Source organism: Ruditapes philippinarum, unplaced genomic scaffold (assembly GCF_026571515.1).
Source record: "Ruditapes philippinarum isolate M1 unplaced genomic scaffold, ASM2657151v2 ctg3624_1_1_1_1, whole genome shotgun sequence".
Taxonomy (NCBI): Eukaryota; Metazoa; Mollusca; class Bivalvia; order Venerida; family Veneridae; genus Ruditapes; species Ruditapes philippinarum.
In genome coordinates, this window is record NW_026859691.1 from 113,551 (window position 1) to 138,000 (window position 24,450).

Here is a 24,450-nt window from a genome sequence, read left to right on the forward strand (position 1 = left end):
AAGCATCTGAGATGCTTATCATTGGTAGAAAGTAGCTCAGAATGTGAACTTAATTTGTAATAACGGTAGCAAATGTAAACAAAGTCCTACTTTTACCAAAGAGCAGAAGAACAAAAATATTATATTTTTCAGTTTGAGTAGTTGCTAAGGGTTTTGATGTGTTTTGTTGGTGGTGGTGTTGTTGTTGTTGTTTTGTTGTTGTTGTTTTTAACCGTAACCGGCCAACCTGAAAACAAGGAACTTTAGAGATGGTTTTTAAGTGGTTTCCAACTTTCTTATTAGTATGTAATATTTCCCTTCTCAAATACATGTAAAATACCACGGACACAATATAAACAATACACCGATTAGAAGCAGTGTAACGGTTGTAGCATATGGTACAATTTGAAATCCATCATTCGGGGACATGACCCGAATTTTAACAATCCGTCTGTCCCCGGATTGCTGGGACAATGGGAATGATTCGATTTGCGCCAGAATACCAGGTGAGGTGATATATCATACTCGTTGTTACCTCAACAGACTGTAGAGTGGTGACTTTGCGAAAAGTTACAAAATTCACAGGTCCAAGTCCTCGCTAGTCATGGAATTGTGATTGAAATTTTTGCAAATAACCGGGATGTAACATCGTCAAGATTACACCATATGTTTCTTATAATTGTTCACTGAACCCGGATCTTGCAATTATACAATTAGATTTCGAATATTAATAAACCGATGTACATCCGTGTTTGAGTATTTATTAATAATTTTATTTATTTATTTTTATTTTATTTATTTAAAATTGTTATTTGTTTATTTATTTTAATTTTATTTATTTATTTATATATTTATTTTAATTCATTTTAATTATATTTATTTTTCATTTATTTATTTTAATTAATTAATTTATTCATTCATTTGAATTAATTTTAACTAATTAATAAATTAACTAACTAACGAACTCACTAACATACGTGTTCTTTCTTTCTATTTTTCCTTCCTTTCATTCTTTCCTTCCTTTCATTCTTTCTTTCTTTCTTTTTTGATACTTTTTTTCTTTCTTTCTATGGTATAAATTAACTTCTTATCACATAGTATATTTACATTTCCAAACATTAATGCTAGCTATATATTTTACCAGCAACTGAACGAATAACTTGACAGAAACCTTCCTATGACTTCCCTTACACTGACCTTAAACCTCAGAAGTGATAAAATGAAACATCGACAAGGGAAATAGAAACAAAAACTGTCGTACTGGTAACTTGCTTAAAATGGAAATAATTCTTAGACTAATCTGTCTGGTAAAAGGTTATCGGGTGACGTACAGTATATAGTTAAGTTTAATATTTCAGGAAAGTTCACCATTGTGGCTAAGGAATGGCTTTTAAAGGCCAGGCATCAAAAATGTAGCCATCGTTTAAATCCCTGTAGGGTTTTTAAAAAAGGAAAATTTAAGGGGGGTTTAAAAATTTAATTTGGCATCACCTTAGCCCAAAAGGGGGGTTTTGGACGCTGATTTTGGGTTTTTAGTTTTGTAACAAAAAAGGGTTAAAACCATTACCTTCTTTCCGTTTCGGGAAAAATATGACAAAAATTTCGTGTTGGTGCGCCGAAAATTTCCAAAACCCAAACCAAAAAAAAAAGGCAGAAAAGTAGCATTTTTTATTAAAAGTATGCAATATTCCCGGGCTTAATGAAAGCCCCTAAACATAAAAAAAAGGGGTTTTTTTAAAAATTTAAACCCCGGGGAAAATTTTTTTTAAAAATTTAAACCCTTTTATAAAAAGGGTTTGAAAAGAAAAAACCCACCAAAACGATTGAATAAACAGTCGCAATGGACATGGCAACAATAACAGTTTTGTTAACAAACATTCAAAAAAAATAAACGATTACTCAGACAATAAAACCCATGCAGCCTTTATAACACAAGATAATTAATTATCTAAGATTCTGGATTTTTTGATAGCGGTTTCCCTTTTTCCGGGCCAATTTGGAAAATTTTTGGGGGAAAAACCTCTTTTTTAATGGGAACACCAAAAAAACGGCGCGGGGGAACTTTGGTTTTGGCGAAGGGGTTTGGTGTTTGGAAAAACCTATTTATTTTGCATTTTTTAAAAATGAACCCTTTCTTTAATGGGGTTTTAAATTTTAAAAATATATGCGTTTTATTTTTAGTTTAAAACAGTAAAAAACTCATTTTTAAAACTTTATTTTAATTTTTTTTTGTCATTCATCCAAAACAAAAGCTATTTTTAAAATTTAAACCCAAATTTGCTTTTTTTTCCCAAAAGTTTTTTAATTTTACGGGCGGGTTTTTTTTAAAAGGGACAAGATTTAAAAATCATTTTTTGTTGTGTTGTTCTTTGTGGGTTTTCCCCTTTGCTTACCGAAAAGTTTAAAGACGACGTTTTACGGGGTTCAAAAATAATCCGGGGCCCAAACTTTCCCGGGGGCGGGATTGTTTTCGTTGTATAGCAAAGACTTATGTGCTTTTTGAAAGGGAATCTGCAAAATTTTTAAATTAAATTTTCCCGGTTTGACAACGACTTTTTTTAAGACATGCCCAGAAGCAGACTTTTGAACTGCTTTGAACAAGGGTTTCACCCCATGGATGAACGCAAAAGGGGGCGGTGCAAGAAACTGAAACGAGGGAAGGCCCAACGTAAGGGGAAAAGATAAAATCAATTTTCCGCTAGGTGTAGGGGAAAACCCCAATGTCAAACCTTTTAAACCTTTCATAACCTTTTGGAAACCTTTTCCAGGGCAATTCTCTGTTTTATCAGAGTTTTTAGACTACAAAGAACAGTTTTCAATTTTTTGCAGGGATACCGGGGGGAAGGGCCTACCCCCTTTCCACACAGCTTTACTGCTGGTAATACACGATGCCGACAAGATACTACATGCGGTTATCATGGTCACTCATACAAATGGTGCTACACCGACCATCAGGACCACTGGGACTATTGCTGCACGAGTTCATGCGGTTTCCGTAATGGTGAAAACTACATGTCGTGTCAGTCTGGTTCAAAATGGCAATACTGTGGCAATGCTGGATCTAGAGATACGAAAGGTAGGAAGTGCTTGGAATCAGTTCCGTGTGGGATGCATACGGAGATCGGAAAGGTAAATTACTATTGGTGTTACGTAGATCACAATAAAACCCGGGGTAGATGCTGCGCGCCCTGGAACTAATGTAAGCCGAAATTGACGGTCAGCGGATGCTATACGGGAAACCAGAAAAACACAGTGTGGGAGAAATGCAAGAACACTCCGGAACAAATGTGAATGGAGCCCTTTCATATATCCTTACAATAACAAATTCTTTTCGTTTCTCCCTGTGTGACTTAATGTAAAAAAATACTGTAGAAGCTCGAAAAAAAGTTTGAATACGAGAGAATACCGAAAAAAGCGCATTCTTTGATACTCAAGTATTTCCCGTAACCAAATAATAAACGCATACCATTTTCAAATGGTAAATTTGTATCTTAAAATAAGCGCATACCTTTCTCTTTCACCCAAACCAAATGGTATTGTTGTTTATCAATCAAGAAAAAAGTGATCAAGACATGTATCTAACAAACACTTAATTACTCAATTAAGATGAAAAATGTAACGTAAAAGTTGGAAAAAAAAATTTTAAATTTGAAAAAACTTAAATACAAAAAGGGGAACTTTCCCCTTTAAGGGGACAATTTTAAAAAAAAGGGCAATAAATTGTCCCTTAAAGCGCTTATTTTTAAACAAAAAAGTATCTTTTCAAGAGATCATTGATTCCCGGGGCAAATTTTTGATTTTTCAGAGCTTTTAGACTACAAAGAACCCAAAATTTTCCCAAATTTAGTTTTGCCAAAGGTAGCACTTGGGAAGGGATTTAATGCCCCCAGGTTGGAGTTTCAACCCGTTTAAAAGGGAGGTAAAACCATGGTTTGGGCATTGTACAACATGCCGGGAAAATCACGGAAAAATTTCCAAATGGGGGGACGCCAAAACACTGGGATTTCTGTTTCAGATAAAACATTTTCCCCCCCGGTTTTAACTACATGTGGGTTAAATCTTTGGGTTAAAAAGGCAATTTTGGCGCCGGGGTTTTAGTACAAAGGTAGGGGAAATGCCTGGAAATCATAACCCGGGGTTTCCCCCAGGAGATCGGAAAAAAAAACTATTGGTTCCCCCTGGGTAAAAATAAATTGGGGCGGCTGCGACCCGGACAGATTTAAAGAAAGGGGACCCCTGGAATTTCTACCCCGAAATACACCCAATTTGGGAGAAAGCAAGGGCAGTCCAGAATAAATGTGAATGGAATCGTTTTATCATTTTCTTCTATGGTATAATCTTGTTTTTAGTTACTTCTGTTTGTTTTTTGTGGTTTTTTTTGTGGGGAACGGGGTAACAAAAAAACTTATCAAATTAAATGCCAGAATGACATCGTTATTTATAATTTTTATTTTGATGATCATAATTATCATTTAAAGTGAAAATAAGGTATTTTTTCTTCAAAGCTCATGCCTGTAGGCGTTCTTATATCAATCCATGTTCGTATTATTACTGTATAATATTTATGTGGTATCGGTCTTTTATGGTATTGACAAGAAATTGGTGGGCCACATACTAAAGGAACAATTAAATAAATAATCATTGCTGCTAAACAGTAAATAATTCTATCAAATACAAAGAAAAAAAATATTAGAATTTGGCCGCAATGTTAACTTACTGAAAAGTATGGAAAGCCGTAACGGCTGGTTTTAAATTAGATGACTGAGGGAATGCAAGGTTTGTGGAAAATACCCTCTTTTTAACACAGTGTAATAGAACAAATAACGGTCCGGTGAATTATTGTGCACTTTATTCCAAAAAAATACAGGAATATGAGGAATAACATATGTGTGAAAGTATAATTATATATTCATATTTGATCTGGTAGTGCTGATAATGTTTCTACATTGTATTTGTTTTCATATCTTTTGCTTTCGTAATAGGTTTTACCTTGCCTTTTATAGCATGCGTTATATAATCTTTCTCGTAAACAAAAACACGACCACGGAAATATGAGGCGCAAAGGCACTGCAAGCTTTGTACTCATCATTATTTTCACTCTAATGAAAATAAAAATGTTCAAGTCGTTCTTCTTGTTTGTTTAGTTTATTCATTCATGACGCCGTGAATAGAGTTGCGATGAATAAAAACTTTGATATATGCCTCCCTGGATTATTTGTTCACTTAAAGGATCCGCTGAGGTCAAAAAAGCCTTAAAAAAGGTATTTTGAAATTTATAACTTAGATCAATGAAGGACTTGAAATGGTAAATATCTGCAATAGACAATAAGCACAAATGCTCAGGAATTCAATTGGATGTTGAAATTTTTGCGTCGGGTTCTTAGCCCGATCATTTTGAGACGTTGCAGCACTTTCATTTTGGGCCATTTTGCCCAATACAAATGATGATTCTTGGAAAACGGGATGATGGAATTATCTGAAATTTTGGACACAAATTATAAGTCCAGACTTTTTATGAAATGGTTATATATTTTAAGTCCCGTGATGTGAAAAAAACTCAGTGAAAAACCTTTTAAAAGCAGATTATACCACTCTTTTAAAAGTGGTTTTAGTAATATAATATGCTTAAAGACATGCGCAAAGTTTAAGTGGTTACATGTAATTAACAATTCTTATCGTGGTTTTATTTACACTGGCACACACAAAAGAGCTTTTAACGAGAGTTTTAATATGACAAAGGTAGTGCAATGGAAAAGTCTCATATTTTTGAATACATGTGTGTTGTTTACATTTAATAATGTTTTAAGACGGAACTGTTCCCTGCACCGTACACATGATTAAATCTATTTTTCATTCCAAAATAACTGGTGACTAAATGTACCAAGCGCACTATTAAGTGTTAAATACCCTTCTGCCGATCCACCACCCCACCCTAGATTCTCCTCCCCATACATTATTTAAAAATAATTGGTCGACAAGTAGATACAAAGAGCTCCCGGAAGCTAAATGTGTTGCTTACTGACGTGAAGAAATTCAATGCCACTTCTAAATTTCGAGGGAATATCAGTCGAAGTCAGTGACCTTGACAATAATGAATTTAAAAATCAAAATACAAAAATAGAGCAACAAACAGAATAGAACCTTGTCAAACTGCACAACTCTATATTGGTGACAAAAGCTAATCATTTCTGGTTCCAGCAGGGTAATGGTTCAGGCAAGCTGCACGAGGTATTTTTACTTTTCATTAAACTATTTGCAATTGACTGCTAACAATTATTCATTTATCAATAGTTCAAATATATGTACGTCCAAGTGAAGGAAATATTCAATTTTTTATGTTTAGACAATAGACTCTGCCTTTGACCTTAACAAGATTTTGCTGAAGTGGTCCAATTAAATTGAAAAATCATCCTTATGACTTTGAAACTCCAATGTCCAAACGGAACACAGTACACGGTAACAGCTCTTTATTTCTGAATTCTACGCCAGTGCATGCTACTCTTTATTATTCAAACGTTTGAGTTTTTTGTGGGAGTTAAGACTCAAACGTCTGGATGATACAGACTAAATCTACGCTAGAACGCCAGCTAAAAAAGTATGTAATGTATATCTTCCTTAGTTGTTGAGGAAGTCAAACTGTTTCACATGTGTACATCTTTCACAAGTTTCATGAATTGTGTTCATAACTTTATACAAATATATCACCGACCATCTATCAAACTAGCAATTTCTCGTTTCTAATTCAAAATCAAGCTAACATATACATTATTTAGGATGAGATGAGTAAAACAAATCCTTTAAAAATGTTAATTTATTGTTATAGCGCACATGCATCATGGTCTGTTGTTTATATTTATTTGGTTATATAAACGCTTATAATAAAACCAGGTGTTTTCGTTTGAAAATAATAATGATAAAAATCCTGCATAGAGTTTATATTTCGATACATCACTTGTGACCTGGTAAAGTGCAAAGTCATTTAAAGGTCGACGACATATAATCATTAGTTAATTCATCTTGTAGACATGATGTATGACGCTTTAAAGGAAAATGCAGTACATTGACGTAAGACAATTGCGCAAGAAGGTGTTGTTCAGTACTATGTTTCAATTGTTTTTCACTTTGAAACTTGTTACACTTCTATAATTTACATTTTAGATATGTTAAATTTCAGCGAGCAAATAAAAATGAAAGACATTAATTCGAAAGACCTGTGAGGACATTCACACTTCTTGATTTATCGGGTTTCACAATTTCAACTTCATATGAATTCGCGAGTTCAACTTCATGAATACACGAAGATGAAATCGTGAATTCATAAAGTTAAATGTCCCCACCGGTCTTTATATATTTAGGCTTAGTTTTTTGTAATTTTGCTAATGGCACAGGGATGGTGACCCTACGTGACTTCTTAAAAAATTTCAAGGCGGAACATTTTAAATATAGCCATAATTTCGGCTGTTTAAATATTGAGCAAGAAAGCACCTCTTGTGAAATCATCAATTATAAACTGATGCAGTCAATTACAATTTTCCGAATAATTTATTTGGGGAAATTTTATTGAAATGAATTGTATGACTTCACACAAGGTCGGTCGATGCGCTTTATTTTAAAAATCCATTTATTATTTCATAAAATATACATAAAAAATTTATAAAATTCCAATGCGCACATTGTCAAATTGTCACGTGGGTTCGTCATTAAGGAAATCCAGCCATCGATTATTGTATGCACTACGATAAAATATATACTAAATATACATACAACAAGGTTAGCTTTTAAAAAAGCTTGTAGCGACTCGCTTCGTAATTTCTTTCAAGGGGTGTGTTTAAATGTAAAAATGACAGTTCTGTTAGCTGAAGAGACTTCAGCGAACATCAAAATAAAAGTGACATATAAAGTAATGGAAGCCAGTTCTCTCAGTTTAACAAAGAGGAATATGAGTATATATGAAGATGCATGTAAACAGATAGAATGAAGTCCCTATGTCTATGCACATTTACTATATGGCCTGTTGACCTTGACCAGAAAAAAAATTAGATAAGTAGAATTCATAAAGATGTCTCTTTATACGAAGTTAAGTTGTAATATGTTATTTAGTATTGGAATGAGTGACAAACACAAGTCCTAAAGTAAACACAAGTTGTCAATCAATTCAGCCAGAAAAGCCGGGATCCTATTAAAAAATAGGATCCCAGGAATTGGCCAGTTCAAGAATATTGTTTTCAGAAAAGCTGGGATCGTATTAAAACATATAGGGATCCCGGGATTTGACCAATTTAAGAATATAGTCTTTGATTTTTCCTATTAAATAGGCGTATAATTATAAGTATTGTGATTTTGTTAATAAATAGCTCTAAATATAGCTATATCCTAAGTTAAATTAATTTAACTTTCATTACATACAATAAAAAGAAACTCAGTGAAAAACCTTTTAAAAGCAGATTATACCACTCTTTTAAAAGTGGTTTTAGTAATATAATATGCTTAAAGACATGCGCAAAGTTTAAGTGGTTACATGTAACATTAACAATTCTTATCGTGGTTTTATTTACACTGGCACACACAAAAGAGCTTTTAACGAGAGTTTTAATATGACAAAGGTAGTGCAATGGAAAGTCTCATATTTTTGAATACATGTGTGTTGTTTACATTTAATAATGTTTTAAGACGGAACTGTTCCCTGCACCGTACACATGATTAAATCTATTTTTCATTCCAAAATAACTGGTGACTAAATGTACCAAGCGCACTATTAAGTGTTAAATACCCTTCTGCCGATCCACCACCCCACCCTAGATTCTCCTCCCCATACATTATTTAAAAATAATTGGTCGACAAGTAGATACAAAGAGCTCCCGGAAGCTAAATGTGTTGCTTACTGACGTGAAGAAATTCAATGCCACTTCTAAATTTCGAGGGAATATCAGTCGAAGTCAGTGACCTTGACAATAATGAATTTAAAAATCAAAATACAAAAATAGAGCAACAAACAGAATAGAACCTTGTCAAACTGCACAACTCTATATTGGTGACAAAAGCTAATCATTTCTGGTTCCAGCAGGGTAATGGTTCAGGCAAGCTGCACGAGGTATTTTTACTTTTCATTAAACTATTTGCAATTGACTGCTAACAATTATTCATTTATCAATAGTTCAAATATATGTACGTCCAAGTGAAGGAAATATTCAATTTTTTATGTTTAGACAATAGACTCTGCCTTTGACCTTAACAAGATTTTGCTGAAGTGGTCCAATTAAATTGAAAAATCATCCTTATGACTTTGAAACTCCAATGTCCAAACGGAACACAGTACACGGTAACAGCTCTTTATTTCTGAATTCTACGCCAGTGCATGCTACTCTTTATTATTCAAACGTTTGAGTTTTTTGTGGGAGTTAAGACTCAAACGTCTGGATGATACAGACTAAATCTACGCTAGAACGCCAGCTAAAAAGTATGTAATGTATATCTTCCTTAGTTGTTGAGGAAGTCAAACTGTTTCACATGTGTACATCTTTCACAAGTTTCATGAATTGTGTTCATAACTTTATACCAATATATCACCGACCATCTATCAAACTAGCAATTTCTCGTTTCTAATTCAAAATCAAGCTAACATATACATTATTTAGGATGAGATGAGTAAAACAAATCCTTTAAAAATGTTAATTTATTGTTATAGCGCACATGCATCATGGTCTGTTGTTTATATTTATTTGGTTATATAAACGCTTATAATAAAACCAGGTGTTTTCGTTTGAAAATAATAATGATAAAAATCCTGCATAGAGTTTATATTTCGATACATCACTTGTGACCTGGTAAAGTGCAAAGTCATTTAAAGGTCGACGACATATAATCATTAGTTAATTCATCTTGTAGACATGATGTATGACGCTTTAAAGGAAAATGCAGTACATTGACGTAAGACAATTGCGCAAGAAGGTGTTGTTCAGTACTATGTTTCAATTGTTTTTCACTTTGAACTTGTTACACTTCTATAATTTACATTTTAGATATGTTAAATTTCAGCGAGCAAATAAAAATGAAAGACATTAATTCGAAAGACCTGTGAGGACATTCACACTTCTTGATTTATCGGGTTTCACAATTTCAACTTCATATGAATTCGCGAGTTCAACTTCATGAATACACGAAGATGAAATCGTGAATTCATAAAGTTGAAATGTCCCCACCGGTCTTTTATATATTTAGGCTTAGTTTTTTATAATTTTGCTAATGACACAGGGATGGTGACCCCACGTGACTTCTTGACAAATTTCCCGGCGGAACATGCTAAATATAGCCATGATTTCGGCTGTTTTAATATTGAGCAAGAAAGCACTTTGTGTGAAGTCATCAATTCTAAACTTATGCAGTCAATTACAATTTTCCGAATAATTTATTGGGGAAGTTTTATTGAAATGAATTGTATGACTTCATACAAGGTCGGTCGATGCGCTTTATTTTAAAAATCCATTTATTATTTCATAAAATATACATAAAAATTTATAAAATTTCAATCCGCACATTGTCAAAGTGCCACGTGGATTCGTCATTAAGGAAATCCAGCCATTGATTATTGTATGCACTACGATTAAATATATACTAAATATACATACAACAAGGTTAGCTTTTAAAAAAGCTTGTAGCGACTCGCTTCGTAATTTCTTTCAAGGGGTGTGTTTAAATGTAAAAATGACAGTTCTGTTAGCTGAAGAGACTTCAGCGAACATCAAAATAAAAGTGACATATAAAGTAATGGAAGCCAGTTCTCTCAGTTTAACAAAGAGGAATATGAGTATATATGAAGATGCATGTAAACAGATAGAATGAAGTCCCTATGTCTATGCACATTTACTATATGGCCTGTTGACCTTGACCAGAAAAAAAATTAGATAAGTAGAATTCATAAAGATGTCTCTTTATACGAAGTTAAGTTGTAATATGTTATTTAGTATTGGAATGAGTGACAGACACAAGTCCTAAAGTAAACACAAGTTGTCAATCAATTCAGCCAGAAAAGCCGGGATCCTATTAAAAAATAGGATCCCAGGAATTGGCCAGTTCAAGAATATTGTTTTCAGAAAAGCTGGGATCGTATTAAAACATATAGGGATCCCGGGATTTGACCAATTTAAGAATATAGTCTTTGATTTTTCCTATTAAATAGGCGTATAATTATAAGTATTGTGATTTTGTTAATAAATAGCTCTAAATATAGCTATATCCTAAGTTAAATTAATTTAACTTTCATTACATACAATAAAAAGAAACTTAACGTTTAATGGCCTTTCATTACGACAATAATCAACACAAATATAGTTTATTAGTTTTTTCCTCTATATCTTATACGATCCCGGATCCCGGGCGTCCCGGATCCCGGCCAGTAAATACATACACTAAATACCGGAAAGAATGAAATGACCGGAAAAAAGGAAAAAGAAAAAAATGCACAAAACCAGATGTCGTTTATGTTAATTAACCAAACGAAAACTTACTACAGAGAAAACAGGACTGGTGAAATCGCTAAATCAAAAGTCAGTGTAAATATGATTTATTGAAAAGTATCCATGAAAACAAACATTTTAATCATCATTATATCTTTGCGCTCAAAACAATACTTGCTGCTTTTTTAAAAATGGCGTGAAAATTGAAGGTTTTTTGACGCTATGTAAGATCAAATTTGATTGGCTAAATAATTTTGGATCCTAGCCCTTATAGATAAATTTTGTAGAAAGCTGGAAGCCAAGCTTCGATTAAATTTTTGGATGAATTCGGAGTTTTAGGTTGTTTCTCAGTAAAATCCTAACGTAATACCGGCTCGCCATGGCGAGCCGGCAATATACATAAATGAGATCCATCACTCTAAAGATGTCTTTATAAACACTGAAAATAATATATGACGACTTTCCAAGTTTACAGGTAGAAAAGACAAAATATGCCACTCCGTACACGACTGCACCTAGAACCACCGACGTTCCGAAAACTAGATTGAAGGCTTCTTAACAGGAAAAAATCTAAGTGTCTGGCTGGATTCGAACCCAGAGCGGTAAAGGCCAAGTCGTTTTAAGTGTACGACCTTACAGATGTGTTGTTCTATTCTATGGAGAATACATTGAAATTTCAATTTTGAAGTCTTTCCTGTCTATCATAATTTATCAATAAATTTAATTATCATGACGTATTTCACACGTTCAAGGTTATTAAATCTCAGGAATTTGTGGTCAGCGTCAAATTATTGAAATATTGACAGATTTTTCTCGTTAAATTAAATTTTACTACAACCTTGTGGTTCAAAATAAAAGTTATGACTCAATTTTGTCAAGCAAATGTACAAAGTATCGGGGACTTAACGGAAGTGATCACATAATTTTCAAAATTTAATTGATTTACCTGCGTTTTGATTTGATTTAATTGATTTGTAAACAAGACGTATTGATGAACATGGCGTTGAGTAATCTCAGGAAGTATGTTTGTAAATTGGTCACAATAATAATTATTGTGGACCAGGGAGTGATTTTTACCTATATAAATACTAGAAAATAATGATAAATTAACATAACCAAGTGACCATAGCTGAAACAGGTAAGAAGATATTTATTCACGAACTTCTTTCGTATCATGTTTTATAAATATATAACTTGCTGATAAATAAGAAGATATCGTTAAATGTAATTATATTTGGTGAATTAAATCTTGATTTCACTGTGAATACATTGATTTAGAAATGAACAAAAATGATACATACTTTTAAAATTATATACATCTGAAATTTGTGTACGTTGGGTGAAATATATGAATGTTTTATTTATTTATTCATTTAATTATTTATTTATTTATTTGTTCTCTATTTTTCATATCCGAAGTGACAGTTTTGTTTTTAATCGCTTTTCATTTAAATTTCAGATCTTACAACCGAGAAATAGACCCTTTTTGGACAGACAACATAAAACAAAAAAATGAAATGCTTATTTGTGTTCACAATTTGTGCTCTGGTAGGTGCCAGCGTGAGAGCTCATTTACACGGTGATAGAATTCGAATGCAACATCAACAATTGGGTCCTTTTGGACAACCGTTTGGACCTCACCATAATATGTTAGTTGGACACCAGCAGATGAATGATCCATTCTTTACAAACCCTGGCATGTTGGGAGGTGAGTGTTGAAAACTGAAGGCAATTCGCTTCATTTGTGGTGTAAAGCGCCAGCCAGCGAAAACTTTATGCTTATTTTACTTTTTAAAAAATTGATAATAAGTAACAAACATACATTTTTGTAGAGAGAAAACGTATAAACAAAATTAAAGAGCCGGATTTTGCAGACGCAAATTAATCGGATAAAATGATTTTGTATTTACATGTATCATCACTTAATAGCTTAATTGGATATAATACCTTAACTTAAACGTGTTAAAATTAAGTTTCCATAGTTTTTGTTATTAAACGGGCTTTTGGAATTTGGCTTTATGTTAGTATCTTTCTGTTAATGTATTTAAATTTTCCGTAATGCTCGTAATTATACTAACTTTTAACTGAGGGGACTTTGGAAAGCGGGTTGTACCTGTAAATATATATAAATGTCGCACATTAAGTTTGAATGAAAGGATTCAATTGTCCAGAAATTGTGCACAAAAAAAATATTCATTTTCATTCATTGAATATTTACAAATTATAATGTATTGATATACATGTATGTACGTATCTTTTTATTAACAGGTGGAATTATTACACAAGGAGGTTTTCCTAATTTCGGTCAATGGCCAAACACGTTCAACAACCAACACGCATGGAATAACGGCTTCCCAGGTGTTTCACCTTTGGAAGTAAGTTAATAAGACTTATTTTCCTTTCTATTCAAATTACATTGGAATTATAGTAGACTCTCTAAGTAAATTTCATTCTTAATTGCTTTAAATACTTCTAAGATTTCGCATGTTTTTGTTAGGTTTTTTTCTACACTGTGCAATTGTCAAGGTCTATAATTTATTTTGTTCTGTTCACATGTATGTATTCACACAATACCTATTTTGTTTATTTAAAATCATTTTTCATAGGCTTGAAATCTTCCAATTTTAATACATGTACAATAAAATTAAGGCGTGTGACAGGTTTATGACAGTCGTTTTCATGACAGAAATTTAATAATACTTAAAGGTGACCTTAATATACTATACGTTCAATTTGGGACAATTTCCCGGTTTACAATTTATTTTTTAAGCGAGTAACAAAAAATGCAATATAAATGGTGAAGCCAGTTAAATGGTTTACTAATATTAAAATAGCAAAGAAATGAGCTTTTTTATTTTTTGTTATGTACATAGTAATAAATAGGAAAACATACAGTATATACCTTATGACAAAACGTTGTTTTATTAATTGCAGAATAATGGTTTTAACAGCAATGTTATGTCAAGCACAGATCCATGGGAACAGTACAGACGGTTCAACACTGGTGTTCATCAGAGTTTGTCCGGTGGTAGACTGGCACCGACAGGGAATACATTCTCCTCAACAAACCAGGTCATACCTGGCACCGGCAGCAACTACCCATGGAATACATTTGCAACGCAGAATATCTTCGGCACAAATGTACCATCTATCCCTAACAACCAGGGATTTGTTAATCCTCAGTTTCAATCAAATGTTAACCAATTCCAGAATCAAGGTTTTCTTTCTCAAGGATTTCCAAATAACAATCGGCTCCAGAACCAAGGATTTTTGTCTCAAGGATTTCCAAATAATAATCAGTTCCAGAATCAGGGTTCCCTTACTCAAGGACTTCCAAATGGACTTCAACTATCTAATGGTGCCTTCAAATAAACGTTTTAACTAATTATGTTTAACTATAGCTGCACGATTTTTATCGTCATGAAGTTTATATTAACAGACGAAAATAGTATTTTATAGCGTAATTTTGTGAGTGTTTTAAAATGCCGAACGACAGATTTTATGTATTTTTTCAACCTTTTAATGTTACATGCTACACTTTTATATCCGTTATTTTCACTTCATTTTATGTTTCACTTGTTTATTCTTTATTTATTATTTTTGATTATTTATACTCTTTGTTTTATAATAAAATTTCAGTTTACATTTATATTCTTTTTTCGTTTCTTTAATTTTTCTTAAAATGATGAATTGGAAAAAGCTAAGCATTAACAACTCATGTTTCTGCATCAGTTTACAGTGGGACGATATCTAATAAACAATTTTTTCGGCGGATTTCTAAATCAAACATTTGAGTAGCGACGTAGCCGAGTGTTAAACGCGCCAGACTAGTACATGTAATCTAAGGGTTGCCGGCCGCGTGGAATCAAACCCCGTCAGGGGCAAGTCGTTGTTTCCTTGAGCAAGAAAATGTACACTCATTACTCAGTACTGATTGCCTGAAGGAACGGATTCGAGAATTTGTTTTAAGAGCAAGCTTATAGCTTCAAACACAATCGAACTAAATAAAATTAGTTAAAACTAACTTCTACATTTAAATAAGTATTTAACTTACCCAGCTGACTTTAATCATGAAAGTTTAAATGAGCTTTGTGGTTCTGCAATTTTCACATTTTTCACCGCCGATCCTGATTAAAGTAACGAGGTATTAGGTGCCTTCCTACCACCGGCTTTTCACTGCTGAAAATTTGCAATTAACATTGGCTCACTGACGCAGTAACATCAAAATCGGCATTATTCTGACCATTTTACTTTGATGTTCCCCAGTACTTCCGGGTTAATTGAGTTAAAGGGTTAACACGGTACACATGTACTAGAAATTGCTAATATCTATGATGTCAAGCATTTTTTTTTCGTTCACTCGAAATTAAAATCATAGTTAATATTTACGCTTAAAAATTCGATTACAAAGGTTGGTTTGTTTTAAACTTTTCCTGACGTTCGTTTGAAATCTTTATTACAATGTTGATAACCATTCTTACATCATAGAAAAAAAGTGACATAACAAAATTGTCGCATCAATAACCCAGGTGTCTCAGATACAATTAAAATATGAAGTGTTCACACCATTAATATTATTTATAGCCGTTATAACATTTATACAGTTTATGTTTCTTAGAAAGGTGCTAATATATATTATATAGGTAATAAATCACGGCGAAACTTTATTAACTTTGATAGAATTTAATATTCTTCTCCTCTAGTCAACCAACTCTTATTTGCTATGGCAGCAATTATAGCAAAAGCTCTGAAGCAAATGCGTGACAGTAAGCCGAGCTTCGGGTGGTGTTAAATGGACTCAATTGAGGCCTAAAGGCCATAAACTTTAAATTGTTTACGAACATCAGCTGAGGTACCTAAAACAGAAAAATATGCAAAAGATGTTAAAAAAATATACTCCAAGATCAATTGAATTCATGTTTTTGTGCAATTTTGGCCCGATCTGAGTGAAAGCGTTGCAACAAGTTTCAATGTTGGGTCATTTTTTCACAATTAAAATAATCTTATAATTAATTAATTGATTATTCTGGAAAAAACTGAAAGATGAATGGCTATTGGTCTACACACAAATAAAATGTGGATCATTAATTCCGGGAAATAATTTGAAGTCTATCATGTCAAAAAAAAACACACATTAGTGGGGTTTATTTAAGTCGTTCACAATCATAGTCAAAAGTAAATCATTTACAGCCAAAGTTGGTTTTAGCTTTTCATGTCATCAAGTAATTGATTGATATATTCTATATAACTTTTCGAATACTGGTGCTCGAATTTCTAAAATACGAATTCCTTACATAGATCAGCTGGGGCACTTAATATAGAAAGCTATACAAAAGATTATTAAGAAATATACTCAGAAATAGATGCAAGGCTTTTCAACTTTTGAACAATTTGAATAATTATTTTGGAAAAATAAAAAATGTACTGGAAAGTTATTAACCCTAAAGTAAAGGCGTCAGAAACAAATGCAAGTCTAGATGACTTCTTTGATTTTTTCCAAGAATTGAATTCTGATGATCTTGAAAATGGAAATGATTGTCCTGTCTTTGTCGAAAACAATGATATTTTAAATGAAGAAATTAACTCGAAAATTACTGAAGCTGAAATCCGTAAAGCTATTAAAACCCTTAAAAATAATAAAGCTCCAGGTATTGACAATATAATAAATGAACAGATAGTATCATCATCCAATACCATGATTTCATTATATTGTAAATTGTTTAATGTTATTTTTGACACTGGGTTAATTCCAGAATCATGGACTATTGGTGTAATAAAACCAATTTATAAAAATAAAGGTAATCCTTCTCTACCTGAAAATTACAGGCCTATTTCACTTTTGAGCTGTTTTGGCAAACTTTTTACATGCATTTTGAATAACAGATTAAATATATATGCAGAAAAGGCAAAACTTATAAAAACATCTCAGGCAGGTTTCAGAAAATCTTACTCAACTAGTGATAACTTATTTATACTCAAAAGCCTAATAGATATAGTGCAGTCTAATAGTAAGAAACTTTATTGCTGTTTTATAGATTTTAAACAAGCGTTTGACTCTGTTTGGAGAAACGGTCTATGGTATAAATTACGAAAAGAAAAAATTAATGGAAAATGTTTTAGTGTTATCTATAACTTGTATAGTAATATTAAGTCAAAAGTAGTAACAAGTGAAGGTTCTACTAACTTTTTTGATTGTAATGTTGGTGTTAGACAGGGCGAAAATTTGTCCCCGTTTTTATTTAGTATATTTTTAAATGACTTGGAAGACTATTTATGTGATAAAAATGTTAATGGATTTTGTAGAAATTGGAAGGTAGAAAATTTGCAAATGTACTTGAAAATATTTGTTCTTTTGTATGCAGATGATACTGTAATTTTTGCAGAAACTGAAAAAGATTTACAAAATGCATTAAATACTTTCAAAACATATTGTGATCAATGGAAATTAAAAATAAATGTTGATAAAACAAAAGTACTTATATTTAGTAAAGGTAACATAAGACGAAACTTGAAATTTTATATTGGCAATAACCAAGTAGAAATTATTAAAGAATACAAGTACCTTGGCATTTATTTTACTAAAAGTGGGTCGTTTATTTCAACGAAGAAATACATAGCAGACCAAGGAAATAAAGCATTGTTTTCACTTTTGAAAAAAATTAAACATTTAAATTTACCATACGAATTACAGATTGATCTTTTTGATAAACTGGTAAAGCCAGTTTTACTTTATGGATGTGAAATCTGGGGGTTTGGAAATGTTGATATCATTGAAAAAGTTCAATTAAAGTTTTACAAATATATTTTTAAACTTAAGAAATCAACACCTTCATACATGGTATATGGTGAACTTGGAATTTTTCCAGTTCGTATTGATATATACCAAAGAGTTATATCCTTTTGGACGAAACTAATAAATTGTTCGAGCGAAAATACCGACAAACTATCTGGTAAGGTTTACAGCATGTTATATGAAATGAATAATTTAAACAATGTTAAGTCCCAATGGATCGAAAATGTTAGAAATTTGTTATGTTCTTCAGGTTTTTCTGGAGTATGGTACTGTCAGAGTTTTTTAAATGAGAAATGGCTGATTGGGTCAATTTGCCGAAAGTTAAAAGATAATTTTATACAGAAATGGCGCTCTGATATACAATTAACATCAAACACGAATATTTACAAAGGTATTAAAACTGAGTTTGGTAGAAGTGCTTATATTAAGATTTTGTCATCTAGACGAAGCTTATCAATTATGCGTTTTTTTACTAGAAATCATAGGCTACCTGTGGAAACAGGAAGATGGCAGGGTATACCTTCTTCTGAAAGAAAATGTTCCTTTTGTAATGATGATGTAGGTGACGAATTTCATTATTTGTTCAAATGTCAAAAGTTTTTTGAGGAAAGAAAAAAGTATTTAAAACGGTATTTTTATGTTAATCCCAATTTTTTCAAATTAGAAGAATTGTTTAGTAGTGAAAATAAAAGTTTACTGAATAAACTTAGTATTTTTATCGAAATTATATCTAAAAATTTGTAACACTGATATGCCTGGATTGCTTGTTTACTTGAAACATATATTTATTTGCTATATGTATGTTTATTTGTAATGTTACATGTATGATTTGGATATGTTTGTCATTCTCTATTTACATAGCACTTGTTAATATATCGCCATTATTCACTGTAATTATTATAAAACGATGCTTATGTTGTTTACTTGATGTAAACCTAAGATGGAAATAAAAGTTTGAAAGAAAGTACTACTCTAGATAATATTGCTAAATAACAAATTTATTTATTTTAATTATTTATATGATTACTCTTTTCTGTATTATTCTAACCAAATATGTGCATATTTTTTATTGCAAGTACATTATGTGTGGAAAGGAATTTACATAAGTCACATTTGACTTGTTTTCCAATCCACGAAATATATCAGTGTGTTTATATATGCTTACTGTACATATATATGTTGTAAATAGTAAAAGCGAATAATTTGGAAAGTTTGCATGAAAGTCAATGGACTAGACTCAAATGAAACATTCATCTTGAAAAAGTATTTGATAGTTTATTATTCGATAGTGGCGGTGTGGCCGAGTGATTAACGCGTCGGGGAAGTAATTTAAGGATTGTTGACCGCGTGGGTTCAAAACCCTGTCAGAGGCAAGCTGCTATTTCCTTGTGCAAAAACTTCACATTCATGGCTTAGCACTGGTTGGTTCAAGGAACGGATTCGAGAGTGTTTCAATAAGCTTATAGCTTCCAACACGATCGAACTAAAATAAATTTGTATAAACTGAAAATTATTTTCAATCTCGTTATGTCAAAACTCTTTAGTGTCTCTTTCAACACCTTTAAACACCTTTCCCATTGATGACTTGAACCATAATCTTAAATCGTCAAAATCCTCACTCTGTTGCGTCTGTGTGATTTTCATGCACAAATGATATTACATTTTGTGACCAAAGTTTCATGATGCAACTCTGATACAATTTTTTTAATTATTATCATAAACTTTATAAAACAATCAATTCTAAAATAAGCTAATCTTTTACTTGAATATGAAAATATCAATGAGCTAAGCAATAAATGCAAACCACACAACATATTGTTTCTTTCATCCTTTCTGTTCCTCCATTGGAATGTCTTTTTACTAGATGACTTTGTAAAATATACTCAGTATTGTTTCTTTCATAAAAATGTACATTAGAAAATAAAAACTTCATGCATAATTCATTCACGTTTTTAACATAATTATGTCACTGAACTAAATAATATTGAAAGCTAAGAAGGTTAAAGTTTCTTACATTCCCTGTTAATTAGTTGATTTTTTAATTAACCAAAGTATGAACTGTGTCAGTGTGTTGGTGACCTTTAAATACATCACAAACGAAAAAAGGCATATTTATTACTCCAAATTTTGGCAATTTAATTAAATATTCATGTATAAATAGTAACAGAAAATGTCCTATGTTTCAGTTCTAGGCTTGATGACGAAACGGTAAGTTTGAATTTTTTTGCAATAATTTGATATATGAAAGTGTGAAAAGATCAGCTTTTTAGGTGTAGAACATTAGTTTTGTAGATCCAAAAAAGCAATAATTTCTTATAACTGTGTTCACTATAACCGTATATTTCTATATTGAATTAAGAATGACATTTAATTCGGGTCAAAAATAGTTGTTCTTTATAACCGGAAATTCGATATAACCGTGTTGTTTAAGTGTCTAGGTTAAGATGTGTAGATGTTTAGAGATATTTTGATGAACTAAAAGATACTTTACATTTCTTGCGCGCAGAAATGAATAAGGTGCCCAATATGACAGACCGTTAAAGCACAATCTGATTTTACTTAACTGTCTCCAGGGAGATATGATTATATTTAAAAAAAACTATTGTAACAATTTTCTATATCTGGCTCTTTTTAGTTTAGTTTGTTATATATTTATCAATCAAATGATATAGAGAGTTTTAAAAAACTTTCATCATCAAATATTTCGTTGCATAATCATACATTGTAACCCTCGATAAAGTCTTCACGCGTAATCGGCTGTCTTAATGTTGTCGTTCTTGTACACTTTTTATAATTCTTTTCATTTAAAAGACAATTTTTAAGTCTTAAGTTGTACATTTGTTTATAAAAATGCTTATAATTGATTTTATTATGAAATAAATATAAACAAGTTTATTACTAGTTATGTATGAAACGGCTTTTCAAAGTGGAGTGAAGAAAATCAGCATAGACCACGCTTTTTGAACAACGTTTGTTTCTTTCTACTTCCAGCAGTGCGCCATGAAGTTAGAACTCAGCATTTTCGCTGTCCTGATAGCCATTTCTGCGGCGCATTATCCGTCACGTGGTCACTCATTGTCACTATGGGGCGGCGGATATCGCGGTATGCGGGGCGGCTATGGATTCAGAGGTTTCGGTGGAGGACTGTTTATGGGAGGCGGATACAATATCTATAATCGCTATGGTTATGACAACGATTATTTTGATAATTATCACGATAATTTTGATGGATTTTATGGTGGTTTCGGCAGATTTGATAATTTTGGTGATTTCTATGACAGTGACTGGGACAATTTTGATGACGACTACGGTCGGTATATGTCATTCTATGACCCATATCGTCCAATGTATGGAGGTTACCGACGAGGTAGGAACATATTTATTATTATAATTATTAGCGTTGTTGTTTTTGCTAGTGCTATCATTATCGTCATTATTATCATCATTGCCGTCGCCTTCATTGTTATTATTATTATTATTATTATTATTATTATTATTTTTATTATCATAAATTATAATTATTATCACAATTGTTATTATAATCAATTATTATTATTATTATTATTATTATTATCATCATCATCATCATCATCATCATCATCATCATTATTATTATTATCATTGTTATTATTATTATCATTGTTATAATTATTATTATCATTATTATTATTATTATTATTATTATTATTATTATTATTATTATTATTATTATTATCATCATCATCATCATTATTACATACGTCATAATTGTTATCATCATAATCATTTTTGTTAAAATGCGGTAAACAAGATCAACAAGGAAACCTCATTATTACATTGAGTTATTCCTAGCGCTAAATGATCTCATTTTATTAGAGTTTACAACATACAGTCTTTGGTCGTGTCATAAATTTAGAAGAAGAAAAAATTGGTCATGCCATGAATTTACATCTAAAAACAAAACAAAACAAAAAATAAAAAAAAACAAGCGTCGTTAATACAACTAAAGTGAAGTCAGACATAATGAGAATAAAAAAAATGCAAAATTTGATACATTACAAAAATAAAACAACAAACATAAGAAATATGAGTAATAAATTTCAAAAACATAAGTATAAGTATTGTTTGAAAAGAGAAAACACAATGTCTTGTATTTCATTATAATTGTTATTATAAGAATAAGAGGAAGGTGATAAAAAGGTAAGTTCTGCGCTACCATGTCTATCGTCTGGAACCCTACCTACATTTACTAGTAGAGTACGGGGAAGGAACTACCAGACTACCATCCATGTATATGGTAATCTAAAATGAAATAAGTCTCTAACCCAAATATGTGTTGCTTACATTTACAAGCATTAAATTTAACTTCAGGCTCATGGGGATGGCGGAGACCTGTATACAGACCAAAAATACCAGCACCTAAATGGAAGTCACCGTACAAATGGAGACCGCCAATTAGGAAACCGAAATGGCGACCGCCAATAAGAATACCGAAATGGCGTCCACCAATAAAGGCACCACCAAAGTGGCGTCCACCAATAAAGGCACCACCAAAATGGCGTCCTCCGATCAAGAGACCAAAATGGCGTCCACCAATTAAGACACCACCAAAATGGCGCCCTCCGATCAAGAAACCAAAATGGCGGCCTCCGATCAAGACACCAAAATGGCGTCCACCAATTAAGACACCAAAATGGCGTCCACCAATTAAGACGCCAAAATTTCCCCCACCTTTCAAGGCACCAAAATGGCGACCACCAATTAAGAAACCAAAATTTCCCCCACCTATAAAGGCACCAAAGTTTCCACCACCTTTCAAAGCACCAAAATGGAGACCTCCAATCAAGTCGCCGAAATTTAGACCACCACTTAAATTGCCAAAATGGAGGAGACCCTATCCAAAGAAATACTAGATACAATTTTGAATATTTCAAAGACATTTCTAAATTCCATCTTCCTGATATAAATTACAAAAGGAGTGTATATTTTTTAAAATGTAAAATTTGAAAAACTAAACAAAATAAAGATGGCAACTAGCAACCAAAATGTCTTGCTAGATGCTACGTATGAAATGTTATATTGTATAATTACGAAGCACCAGTCATCGTATTAAGTATTTAAATGAGCCGTGTCACGACAAAACCAACATAGTGCGTTTGCGACTAGCATGGATCCAGACCAGCCCGCGCAGTCTGATCAGGATCCATGCTGTTCTCTACTTGTAATAGGGTTGGTAAGCGAACAGCATGGATCCTGATCAGGCTGCGCGGATGCGCAGGCTTGTCTGGATCCATGCTGGTCGCAAACGCACTATGTTGGTTTTGTCGTGACGCGGCTCAAATCATCTTTGATCAATTATTTTAGTTTACTCTCTTCATTTCATTTGTGCAAAATATGTTTTAATATTTGTATTTATGAATAAAATGTTCATTATTTCATCATTATACCACTGCATTTCACATATTTTGCATTGTTGTTTATGTGGCAATGTAATGTTGTCTTATTTTTTTAAACAGATACAATGTACATGAACGTTACAACATGGCTTGGAATAAATAGCACTTGTTATTGCTTTCTGATTAAATTTAGCAATTCATTTTTAGGCAGAAGTTCTGCTTGTATGTTACATACTATTGTATTTGAGAATTTAAAACTTGGGTAGATATAAAACATTATAAAAAGCAGCTTTTGAAACATGATTGAATAAAATTAATAAGAAATTATTATGAAAACGACGCCATATAATATCCATTGCGCAACTGTAACGTAACAAATCGTATTTAGCAATTTGGCTAACAAATCAAACAAAATGAATAACTTTGTAAGGGTAGAAAGAGAGTTTGGTTCGTGATTGTTTTTTTTTTAAAAATATGGTGAACATGTATAATAATAGAATTTTATAAGCCATCGAGCTTAAAAATACATCCCAGCCAATATTGCATAAATGTGTGTTTCGACGAGTACCACTCTAATGTTGCTATATATCGTAAGATCGAATGCCAGTAAATACATTGTACAGAAAACTGGGTAAAAGAAAACATGTCTATGTTAACAAAACATACTCCAACAGTTAACAACGTGATAGTTGACTGACTATGACATTATGACACGATGTTTTCTGATAATGTATATTGTATACCATTCCAAATTAACAAAACTATGATTCGGGTTGATGTTAATTAAACAACATTTAAAAAAAGTATATGAATTTAATTTTAAGAAATTTTATCAAAAAATAGAAAACTC

The 24,450-nt window shown here is 32.1% G+C and overlaps 2 protein-coding genes across 2 annotated transcripts; both read left to right on the forward strand.

The window, feature by feature from the left end:
• The first annotated feature begins 12,419 nt into the window (after nucleotides 1–12,419).
• LOC132757534 (uncharacterized) lies at nucleotides 12,420–15,075 on the forward strand. Its single transcript, XM_060748844.1, has 4 exons — nucleotides 12,420–12,570; nucleotides 12,892–13,140; nucleotides 13,701–13,807; nucleotides 14,367–15,075. The coding sequence occupies exons 2-4, from the start codon at nucleotides 12,945–12,947 to the stop codon at nucleotides 14,802–14,804; spliced, it is 741 nt and encodes a 246-aa protein (XP_060604827.1). The 5' UTR covers nucleotides 12,420–12,570; nucleotides 12,892–12,944; the 3' UTR covers nucleotides 14,805–15,075.
• Nucleotides 15,076–21,167: 6,092 nt separating this feature from the next.
• LOC132757535 (uncharacterized) lies at nucleotides 21,168–23,215 on the forward strand. Its single transcript, XM_060748845.1, has 2 exons — nucleotides 21,168–21,592; nucleotides 22,576–23,215. Exons 1-2 carry the CDS (start codon nucleotides 21,226–21,228, stop codon nucleotides 23,115–23,117), a joined length of 909 nt encoding a protein of 302 aa, XP_060604828.1. The 5' UTR covers nucleotides 21,168–21,225; the 3' UTR covers nucleotides 23,118–23,215.
• The last annotated feature ends 1,235 nt before the right edge of the window (nucleotides 23,216–24,450 follow it).